Genomic DNA, 12,468 nt, shown 5'->3' on the forward strand with positions numbered 1-12,468 from the left:
ATAAATAAATCTTTAAAAAATTCTTTTCATATATTTGATTAACTATGAATCCCAGAATGTCTTTTTTCTTTTTCTTTTTTTTTTTTTTTTTTTGACAGGCAGAGTGGACAGTGAGAGAGAGAGAGACAGAGAGAAAGGTCTTCCTTTTGCCGTTGGTTCACCCTCCAATGGCCGCCCGAAGCCAGGAGCCAGGTGCTTCTCCTGGTTTCCCATGGGGTGCAGGGCCCAAGGACTTGGGCCATCCTCCACTGCACTCCCGGGCCATAGCAGAGAGCTGGCCTGGAAGAGGGGCAACCGGGACAGAATCCGGCGCCCCGACCGGGACTAGAACCCGGTGTGCTGGCGCCGCAAGGCGGAGGATTAGCCTAGTGAGCCGCGGCGCCGGCCTTATTTTTTCATTTTTATTTATTTGTTTGAGAGAAAAAAACAGAGAAATCTTCCATCCATTGGTTTACTTCCCAGATGCCCACAACAGCTTTGGGTAAGGGGACCAAAGCCAGGAGCTGGGAACTCATTCCAGGTTTTCCACAGAACCCAATTACTTCTGCCTCCCAGAGTCCACATTAGTAGAGAACTAGAAACAGGAGCCAGAGGGGGTAATTAAATCCAGGCACTCCAATATGAGATATCAGCATCTTAACTACCAGGCTAAATGCCTGACTCTTTGTCAGATTTTGAGAATCTAAGTTTTTTTTTTTAATTCTTCAGAATTTTATGTTTGAAGTATTTGAACAGAATTATTTAACAAGTTCACCAATATAATAAAAGAAATATTTTGGTCAAAAATTTTTAAAAAATCAGTTTTATTGTTTTCAGTGCATCTTCACATTCAAAGTACTGCAGTTTGGAAGATAATTATATCATAATTAACATGCTTATTGAGGAATTACACCTTTTAAACTGCCATTGGAAGATGAGTCAAATGGCATTAGATTAGCTGTTCCAAGCTCCTGTTTATCTTATTTTGAACTGTACGTGGACCCATGAGAAATTTCTGTAGGGGCTTACTCTGCAGCCAGATTTCAGACACTGGGACCTAAGACTGTACCTTCATCTGGAGAAAGGCCATAGTGCATATTAACAAACAAGTTAAGAAGCATGGGGAGCCAATATGCCACAGAAATAATGCTTCTATTTGGAGTTGAATGGAAGGTTGAACAAAGTATTACAAATCTGAACACAAAGAGTATAATTTAAAAGATCTGCGATTTAAAAGGTCTTTATCTAGAAAATAGTTTGCTCAATAAATTGAGGAAAAATTTACAGTTGTTTTTTTTTTTTTTTTTTTTTTTAAATCAAGCAGCTTTAGAATGACCAGTAGAATAGGAACAGTGAGATATTGAAAGAAAAATAAAAATAGAGCTCACCCTCAAATCAGCTCTGGGGTGCCTAGAACATAGGTTCAGAAGGTAAACAGAAATCAAGAGGTTTATAATAGGCTGGATTTAGGAGAGCAGGCCCTCAAGAAACATCTCAAGGGTGGGTATTTGGCTGGGACACCAATTGAGAGGCCCAGGTCCCCACATCAGGGCGACTGGGTTCAATGCCTGGCTCTGGCTCTGATTCCAGCCTCCTGCTAAGACAGACACTGGGAGGCAGTGGTGGTGGCTCAAGTGTAACTGGGTTCTTGCCACCATGTGGGAGACATGGATGGAGTTCCTGGCTCCCAGCCTCAGCCATTGTGAGCACTTAGGGAGTGTGACCCAAGAGGAAAGGGCTCTTTCTTCCTCTCTACCTCTCAAGTTTAAAAAAAATTTTTTTTAATCTCAAAACTATGACTAACACCATGGGACATTTCTAAATTTTGCAAGAATACAAAGTATTCAAATGCTACTAACAAGGAAAACATGTGATGTACACCCATAATCTCTGCCCTCTTATAATGTACACACTGTGTCATAAGCAGAATTTTCAAAAGCACCTTTTCCTAAATAAGTTTAAATATATGTATCAGAGTCCCAGCTATTCTGCTTGCAATCCAGCTCCCTGCTAACAAGCCTGGGAAAGCAACAGAGGGTGGCCCAAGTCCTTGGGCTTCTGTACCTATGTGGGAGAACCAGAAGCTCCTGGATCCTGGCTTCAGCTCAGCTCAGCTCTGGCCATTGTGATTATTTGGGGAGTGAACCAGCACACTGAAGACCTCTCTCTGTTTCTGGCTCTACCTCTCTCTGTAACTCTGTCTTTCAAATAAATAAAATAAATCTTAAAAAAAAAAAAAAGTGAGACATGAAAGATTTGGTTAAATCAATTCAACCTTAAAGACCCAACCCGGAGTGTAGCTGCTCAAAGAACCTAATCTACCTCTACCTGACCTTCAAGGGCAGGGACTATGAAGAATGGCAACAGGCAAAGGAGAGGGGAAAGCTGGCTACACACTTTAACTTCTTTTTATTAGGTTGAATCATTTAAAATTGCCATTTTTAAGGATCGAAAACAGAGTATCAATTTTTAGGCCAACAATTTATTTTCGTATTGTTCTCGATCACTTCAGTGTTCAGCAGGGAAAAGCTGACATTCCTCCCAGTCCCAGGAGCACACACGGAAAGCAAGAGTGGACACTAGAAAGGGTCTTCTTGAGGCAGAAACAAAACTGCCCCCCCAGAGTACGAATCTCCTCCCACAACCACCTCAGGGTTAAGCGGTAAGGAGGAGAACGAAGAATCAGACCTCTTTTTTCTTCATTCATCCCTCATCCCCACCGAGGAATGCCGTATCTGATTGGTAAGTGGCAAGAGCCTAATCTCCACGGACTCACACTTCCCTAGCAGACGGAGCTTAGGTGCTGAAGTGTGACTCTCAGCTGCCCTGCACCCTCTAATTCTCAGGTGGGCCATCCCGGATAAACTGAGGGACTCCATCAGACCACAGTTCAACTGTGCTCGCCAACTCAGCTGAAGAAAAATGAGATTTTTATTCCCATCTGTCTGGTTTCTTTTATAAGATTTATTTATTTAATTTGAAAGGCAGAGTTACAGAGAGGGAGAGAGGGACAAAGATGCAGAGATCTTCCATTTGCTGGTTCACTCCACAAATTGCCCCAGTGGCCAGAGTTGGGCCAGGCTGAAGTCAGGAGTCCAGAACTCGACTCAGGTCTCCCACATGGGCTCAGAGGCCCAAGCACTTGAGCCATTCTCTACTGATTTTCCAGGCACATTTGGAGGGAGCTGGACTGGAAGTGGGCACCAGCACCCATTACAGGATGCCTAATCATCGGCAGCAGTCTGACCCTGCTGAGCCACATTGTCTGTTCCCATCTGTTGGTTTCTGTTCTATTTCTCCATATGTTCCAGATCCAAGGTGGAGGGAAATGGCAGAATCAATGACCAACCATCACATATAACTAAACATCTCCAACACAGAATGATAGCTTAATAAATGTAGTGTGGACAGAAAAGAACATGAAGTCATAAATATGCAATTCTTATGACAGAGGCAAGAAAAAATTCATGACATAATGCTAAATATATTTTAAAAGTAGAAATGCAATATGGTACACTCTATGACTGCAACTAAAAACAGTTATGAGACATTCATATGAAAAATGTGAAGTTTTATGTCAAAAACAAATAAAGTATAAGAAAGTAATGAAAATATGGGAAATTTTTCATTTTTAAAAAATGTTCTTAATGTTATATCTTTCAATATCTATGCCTCAGGATAAAACCTGAAAGTAAATGTATGGAGAAAGGGAGCTTTAGAATAGTGAGACTCAAGGTATTTATAGTATCTTTTTATTCTCTTATATAACAGAAACAAATTTTATTTAAATAAACACAAATTAGACTGCTCAGAGCACCCCATCCTCTTGCACATACCTGGGAGCTCTCTTTTCCAGAATGCCATCTATCTTGTTTTCTGCTAATCTGACCACAGCCATTCTAGTGTTGAAGTGATCCATTCGAGTAACCTGAGACTCTTAAGATCAGATGTCTCACTGGCACCAGGTCATGGTCGGAGCTTTCAAGTAAGCTATGAAACCCTCAGGTAGCTAAGGGCTCACTTCCCCAGGTTATCATCAGGAACCTCAAAATAGCAGTATCCTCTCTCTTTACACACTGCCAGCAACACTTTTAAATTCACTCCTTCCTGACCCTCAACATTACTCAAACATTGCTCCTATTTAACTGGCAACCTTTCCTTTCCCCTGTCTTCTCCCCATCCCACCTAATCTAACTCTCCACTCCACCTTCACCTAACACACACACACAAATCAATCATTCCATTTACTCTATCTCCCACTCCATCCCCAATTAAAAAAAAAAAAAAAAACACTGCAGATTTTGTGTCAGAAATTCTCCTGGACTAAGATTCTTCTAACACCTGCAATATTTTAAAAATTCAGCTATTGATACAAATTCCTTAAAACACACACAATGAAAGCTTTAAAAGCAGGAGATAGGGCCCAGCGCTGTGGCATAGTGGGTAACGCCTGTGCCTGCAGTGCCAGCATCCCATATGGCTGCCAGTTCGAGTCCCGGCTGCTCCATTTCCGATTCAGCTCTCTGCTATGACCTGGGAAAGCAGTAGATGGCCCAAGTGCTTGGACCCCTACACACATGTGGGAGACCCAGAAGAAGCTCCTGGCTCCTGGTTTCGGATCAGCCCAGCTCCAGCTGTCGGGGCCATCTGGGAAGTGAACCAGCAGGTGGAAGACCTTTTTCTCTGTCTCTCCCTCTCGCTGTCTGTAACTCTCTCTCTCTCAAATAAATAAATGTAATCTTTAAAAAAGAGAGAGACAGAGAGAGAGACAGAGACAGAAAGAAAGGAAGGCAGGCAGGCAGGCAGAATGACAGAGAGAGAGACAGAGATACACACACAGAAGAGTTCTTCCATCCACTGGCTCGCTCCCTGAATGCCCACAACAACCAGGGCTGGGCCAGGCTGAAGCCAGAATTCTATCCAGGTTTTCCATGTGGGTGGCAGAGGCCTAAGCACTTGAGCCATCACCCATTGCCTCCCAGAATGTTTTCATAGGAAACTAGATCAGAAGTAGAGGAGCCAGGACTAAACTAGCATTCTAATATGGGACACAGGCATCACAAGCACAACACCCACCTGATATAATTTTATTGCTAAGGTTTTTTTTCTCCAGGGATACGAGCATAAAACCACTTAGCTATGAATACTATTTTGAGATAGTTTCCACATCTTTGCTTATCTAAATTCTACCTCCTCTTCAAGTCTCCAGTGCAGTTTTTGCCTTCTTTATGATATCTTAGTAATGGCTAAAAATTTTTGAGCACTCACTATATGACAGGTACGTTGGTGTCTACATACCTAGCAAATGCATATTAACTCATCCCTGTGAGGTATTATTTTCTCCAATTTACACACAAGGAAACAGAAATGCACAGAGAGATTCTAAGTAGTTCTCAGGTTACACAGCCAGTTTAGTGACAGACTCAGGATTTGAACTCAGGTAATCTGATTCTAGAGGCTGTGTTCTTACTCACTATGTTACATGACCTCTTCCTTCCTTTACCCCTAAGAGCTCTCTTCTTTCCACAGCCCCTGTTACGTAGGCCCCACAGTAAGTTTACGATACTCTCCGCGCTCCTCCTTGTCTTCTTTCATGTGTGCTTGCACTTGCTCCCCAACTAAATTATAAATTCACCACAGGCAAGGCAACAGTGACATTTGCTTAACCCAACTTCTAACATACGGCTATGTAGAGAATACTGAATAAACCAGAGTCCTTCTAAAAGCTTGTTTAAAATAGAATTAAAAGATGTCTATTTTGATGCAATAGCTTTTTACAATTTTCATTTTCTATGATCTTTAAATTTTTTAAAATTATTTTTACTTATTTGAAAGGCAGAGAAACAAAGACAGGCAAGCAGAGAGAGAGAGAGACAGAGAGAGAGACAGAGAGACAGAGAGAGACAGAGAGAGAGACAGAGACCGAGAGAGAGATCTTCCATTTACTGGTTCACTCCCCAAACACCCACAATAGCTAGGGTTGAGCCAGGCCAAAGCCAGGATCCAGGAAGTCCACCTGCGCCTCCCTTTTGGGACTGGGGCTCAAGAACTTGAGTCATCAGCTGCTGCCCACCAAGAGTGCACATTAGCAGGAAGGTGGAACTGGAAACGGGGTAGGACGTGGGGGTCCTAAGCAGTGTTTTAATCACTGTGCCAAATGCCATCCCTCTGTGAACTTTTGGAAGTACTCTTATAACACTTCTTAATTTTTTTAAATCACTGGCAATTTCTGTAATATGATCTTTAATTTTGAAATGTAAAATATCATTTAAAAATAAAATATGAATGAGGTATGATAACAAGGTTCCAAGAGGGAACATTGGGCATGGTCACATCCTTGCTGCAAACCCTGTCCCTCCCAAGGAACATGAAGTCACAGGCTATGAATCAGCAAAATTTCTTTAACACCTGAAGGACAGCTCATGCCATCAGTGTCAGATTTAGCATTACTAAAGTTAGGAAACTGACTGCCTGCATTTATTTTTCTTCTTACTCAATGCATCTCCTCCTGGTGAGTCATACCTATAAAACTGACTTTCCATTTCCTAAACGAGAACTAACACTTAAGGAAAATCAAATGAAATTTTTTTTCTGTATATGCATAACCAGTAAGAGGCAACCTGTGCTATCAAGAACAGCACATACAAGGAGTAAAATACTGAAATCATAAAGGCCTCCATGCCTGGCAAGCAGAATTTTAAATAGTGGTTTTCAATCCATCAAAATGAGAAAATAGTGACTAGCACTGGGGCACAGCTGGCTAAGCTGTTGCATGTAATGCCTAGAATCCCACATCAGAATTCTGATTTGAATCCCAGCTACTCCACTTCTGATCTAGCTTCCTGGTAATGCACCTGGGAAGGCAGCAGATGGTGACTCAAGTTCTTGGGCCCCTGCCATCTAGGATGGAGGTCCCGACTTCTGGCTTGAGCCTGGCCCAGATCTGGCTGTTGTAGACCATTTAGGGAGTGAACTTTCAAATAATTAAATCTTAAAAATGAGAAAATAAAAATTGGAGTTCCAAGACATAACCTGTCTGGAATTACATTTTAGTGAACCCATCTAACTAGGCAGTTCAGAGTTAACAAAAAAAACAAAACAAAAAAAAACTTTATACTAGATATTAGGAACTGCCACAGACCATAAGAGCAAACACCCCTAAAAAACCCAGAACCATTAACCAAGTATTCATTAAATTCCTTGACTATAAATCTAACAACACCAAAATCTAAAGGAGTACAGACCTTAAGAAAATTTTCAGAGAATTTTAAAGGAGAGAAACTTAAAGATCTATGAACTTCTTATTAAACACCATTGTTCAAAACACTGCTACCACAGTTTCAATTTACACACAAAATTGGAAACAGCAAAATATTTCTGCTAATTCCCCAGGCACATTAGCTATCTCTGGAAAAAGCTAATGTGATCCTGAAACACAAAGAAATTTTGATTAAGAGACTTAACTATTTTTTTTTTCTTTTAACAAACATCAGCTTTCTAGAATCGAGCAAGCTGTATAGCAATAGGTTGTATGCACAGAGAAAGAAAAGCAAGTGAGTATTTGCTGTAGGCTGAACCCGTTTGCCCTGTCTGGGTTCCCATACAAACAGCATAAATGCCACAAATGGCACACTTAAAAATAGTTAAAATGGTCAAAAAATAAATAAGATAATCAAACAGGAGATTTTAGGTCAATGAACAGAGGAAAAAAAAATCCTGAATTTAATACAAAATTATATTAAAGGGTAAACAGTAATAACCTATTTAAATCATAATCAAGATTTGTATTTTTCCCAAAAATACAGATGCCACATTTCATAACTAAGTAGAAATTAATTACATGGGTTTGTCTTGGGATCTGAAAGACAAGTAAATACTTTATCCTTGACCTATACCAAACTACCGTGTTGCCCAGAGGTAAACTTTAGAAACCAGCACCGTACAAGGTTGTGCTTCATTACGACTTTGAGAACCACTCATCCTGGCCTGCTCCTCACCTGTCAAGCCACTAAAGCAGAGTCTGAGGACTATTACTTTAAAAACAGCACAAACTTTTTATTCTCACCCCATATACACAATAAAGAAGTAGAAAACAGATATGGAACTTTTAAAACAGTGCAGCTAGAGGCTGTTACTTTCTTCTAATCAAGAGTTTATCCAAAGTAACATACCAAAGCCCCAGCGACTGAAAATATAAGCCTTTCCAAGGGCTACTGGTCCACATTTTCTTACACATTCAGTTAAAAGTTAAATGTTTTGCTGCACTGAGAAGTGAATGGCTACCATGATTTTAATGCTCACACATTTCCTAAAGAATCCCTTACAGCCAAAGAAAAACTCACCTCTGCGAAATGTGTGGATGTGCTATTGTCTATCCGGCTGCCACCACCACCTAAAAAACTAAAGAGAAAAAGGAATGAGTGCTGATTCTATTCCCAGGAACAAGCTACCCTCCCAGAAGCTAAATATAGAATGGCAGAATAAGAAAGCCCAATAAGGAAAAATAACTCATTCCAACACAACACCTACAAAGGAAATGATGAAGAACTGGCAAAGTGGACCAATCTACAAAAAAAAAAAAAAAAAAATCATAACAAAAGCACAAAGTCAAGAAGTTTTCAAGTAAATGAAGGCTATATCAAATGAAAGCTACATTTAAGGAAGGAGGACCCACTGCCAGCAACACAATTCAAATCTGACCTAGCTTCAAAGAGGCTATGGTAACAAAATAATGTCGCATAAAAAAACAGTCAACCACTAAATGTATATAACATTTGAGGCTATAATAGTTAGGATTTTGGGGGAATAATCAAATGTAAGGGCTATGGTATTCTGCATTTAGCCCATTATAAAAGTAGTTCTTCTGACAGTTTATCCTACCTAAACTTCAAGGCCTGGCTCAAATCCCTCCTCCTCCACTAAGTCTTTTCTGATCTCACCAACCAAATGAGACTCCACCATACCCCCCTGCACTCTCACTTTGATTCTAAATTCTACTTTATACTATAAATACCTACGGGTTGTCTCGCCCATGTCAACCCCTTTCCATTCTTTCATAAATACAGATTTAAAGGGCAAAGATCTCAAATACTCATACTCGAACAAAAGAGTGTTCGTTACATACACGGCACACCATCACCTCTGAAAACCCTGCAATACCATGTCCTGTACGGATAACTCCATATCACATATACAAGTGATAAAATAACTACCTATTCCAAAGGCATTGAAGAGTGGGGAGATGTAAACTTCACTGTTCCCATGAAATTTGCAAAGATGAAAAGAAGCTGGGGAATGCTTCAGGGGAAAGGAGGCAGAAGTAATCACAAGAACTGCTGGACAGCACTGAGAGAGACACACATCAGTATACAACATATATGCAAACACAATCCAGTGATAAAAAGTCCACAACTTTGTTTTTAAGGATTACGAAACCAAATCCAAGCACTGCGCTGAGCTCCTGGAGGAAAACACACCCTGGTTAGTCAAACCAAACAGGAAAACGCAAAGCTAATGCCATTCATTGTGTGACCATCCTCAGGCCTTATTCTCTATAATTGGAAGCTATTTAATACTTGTACTTGTTTCAGAAGTTGAAGATGCTTTTGTAAAAATCACTTCAGGTGTACAGCAAGCCCCAAAGCAACTGTACATTTATGCTAAATAACCAACTGGAGTACTGTAAACCATAAACACCAAAGTTGAATGACTGTGTATCTGTCTCACTGCTCAAGCCTAGACAAAGTTCCTGGGCTCTTCTACCTTTTTTTTTTTTTTTTTTTTTTTTTTTAATTTGAAAGAACTACAGGCAGTGAGAGAGAGAGACAGAGAGAAAGGTCTTCCTTCTCTTGGTTCACCCCCCCCAAATGGCCGCAACAGACAGAACTGCATTGATCCGGAGCCAGGAGCCAGGAGCTTCTTCCTGGTCTCCCAGGGGCCCAAGCACTTGGGCCATCCTCCACTGCCTTCCCAGACCACAGCAGAGAGCTGGACTGGAAGAGGAGCAACCAGGACTAGAATCGGCGTCCATATGGGATGCCAACGCCGCAGGCGGAGGACTAACCTAGTTAGCCACAGCGCTGGCCCCTCTTCCACCTTCCTTTACTGCCTGGTTTCAGGGATTCAGCTATGCTAACTGAAATCATCAACTCTATTGTTTGATGTTCTACTACCCCTCAAACTCCCTCAGCATTTCCTTTCCTTAAGATCTCTATATTTTAACAGCTTATCATAGAGAAGGGATAATAAAAACAGCCACATTGTTCTGAGAAATGTTACAAAGCTTAAGAGAACTTATAAGGTACCCCTCTAGAGGTATGTTTAATAGTAGATGGGAGGCCGGCGCCATGGCTTAACAGGCTAATCCTCCACCTTGCGGCGCTGGCACATCGGGTTCTAGTCCCGGTTGGGGCGCCGGATTCTATCCTGGTTGCCCCTCTTCCAGGCCAGCTCTCTGCTGTGGCCTGGGAAGGCAGTGGAGGATGGCCCAAGTGCTTGGGCCCTGCACCCGCATGGGAGACCAGGAGAAGCGCCTGGCTCCTGGCTTCGGATCAGCGTGACGCGCCGGCCGCAGCGGCCATTGGAGGGTGAACCAACGGCAAAAAGGAAGACCTTTCTCTCTGTCTCTCTCTCTCACTATCCACTCTGCCTGTCAAAAAAAAAATAGTAGATGGGGCTCACCATCAACTACTTTTCACTCTAATTGCTAAATAATCAACAAATGCTTAAGAAGTTTATAGAGAAGGGGATCGCATGCTGCCTCTACAACACTGATTTTAAGGGAAAAAAATTCACTCATTTAAAATACTGATGATGTCTTTCAAAACACACAATCCTTGCTTTTTGGTAATTATTACCAATAACAGGACAACCTGTGGCAGACAAAGGCACAAATGAAAGAATGAGTAGCTCAAGTGAGAAAATAATCCACAGAATTCATTTTTCCCTGCTGGACAAAGATTCATCCTCCAATTAATCATTATCTTCATTTACAACTGTACTTTGTATAAAAGTGTTATCCGCCTAAAGAAACCAGAATTACTATTTAAAAACTTAAAAAATAAAAAAAAAAAAAACTGCTCCTCTACAACTGATACACTCTTTAACACGTGCAGAGCATACATGCCTGAAATAAGTATTTGGTGCAATTATAACAGCACAAATAAAAAGCTATCCCAAGTTAGCAAGCCACTTACACAAAATTGCTAATTTTGCGTCATGCTACACTTATAGGTTTAGTGTTGGTACTGCATTACTTAAAGCCAAAATTATTATATCAACATTGAACTGTCTAGACCCAACTAGATCTCATGCCGCATACTGCCCTAGAAGCTCCAGCTCATTTACACATATAATCACCAATCATTAACAGAGTAAAACTAATAGTACATACTGTAAAACGTGTAGTTTTCCCTGGTTGTGGAAAGGACCTTCAACTTTAGATTCTGCCAACAGCAACAGTAAAGGAATTATCTATTGCCATTAAAATCCCCAGAATCACTCCTAGATTAAGACATTCCAGTTACAGATTCTTTTGTCTAACAGTGTTTAATCAGACAGCCCCCCCAAAAACCACAAATATGCCATTATGTCTACCAAAAACAAAAAGACCAGTAGCAATATCAATACCATTCTACCATTTATTTTCATAGCTTTACTCATAATAACCAATAAGGAATACATAATATTGTCACTTTCTAAAAGTATTTCCCCTTTTATCAGTTTTATACCTTTACTAAGGCCAAAGAGAACAAATTTAAACCATTACCAACCCAAAAGTTAATTTTATGGTGGCAAATGGCATAAGTTGGACAGCAATAAGAACAAAGGACCCAAGACTTACAAAGGTAGAGTAACAACTCAGCTTCCTAGCTAGAGCAGCCTGTTTACCTTGCTAGTCATGTTGATCAGAAGTCACTTCCCAGCCCAACAAAGAGATTTAATAGCAATATATACCTTCGGAGTTGTCAGGTAACACAGCAGTCACTAAAAAACCAACCAATAATCTAAGAGAACCCCAAATCTCAAACTAAATGAAATTTACCAGTTTCATTCTGATATGGTACAGGGGTTCCCAAGGAATGCAACACACAATCAGGAACAGTGGACCTCTCCATCCCTACTGTTGTATCACTTTCCAAACTGACCCACTTATCCTTCCCTTCCCCTCCCATTCTACTGCCCCTTCTTGTGTATGCATGCCCTCCCCTCATGCCTCTCCCCTCCTTTCTCTCTCTCCCTCCCACCTTCCTCTCAGCACAGTGTAAGTTATAAAACAAATGTCTACCAATTCAATAATTTTATTAACGGAATGCCTGATTTATTCCTGAGCTTGTACAATACCTGGAATCATCTGTCACTTCTTCAATAAAGCCTGATTCACATCTGGGACAAATATATTCCTATAAAAGAAAGGAGAAAGAAATAAAATTTTTCATTAGAAACCTAAATCAGTAGTTCCACAATAACACACAGCATAGAGCTAATTTT

At 40.7% G+C, this 12,468-nt stretch overlaps 1 protein-coding gene across 1 annotated transcript in view; it reads right to left on the reverse strand.

Moving 5' to 3' along the window:
• The window catches only part of RNF115 (ring finger protein 115), an 83,760-nt gene that overhangs the window by 31,799 nt on the left and 39,493 nt on the right, over positions 1-12,468 (reverse strand). The window contains exons 2-3 of the mRNA XM_062192121.1: positions 12,322-12,380; positions 8,322-8,379 (exon numbers count right to left, since the gene is read on the reverse strand). Of these exons, the coding sequence (XP_062048105.1) occupies positions 8,322-8,379; positions 12,322-12,380 (117 nt within the window). The remainder of the gene's footprint in view (positions 1-8,321; positions 8,380-12,321; positions 12,381-12,468) is intronic.

Source organism: Lepus europaeus, chromosome 5 (assembly GCF_033115175.1).
Source record: "Lepus europaeus isolate LE1 chromosome 5, mLepTim1.pri, whole genome shotgun sequence".
In the NCBI taxonomy this organism is placed as follows: Eukaryota; Metazoa; Chordata; class Mammalia; order Lagomorpha; family Leporidae; genus Lepus; species Lepus europaeus.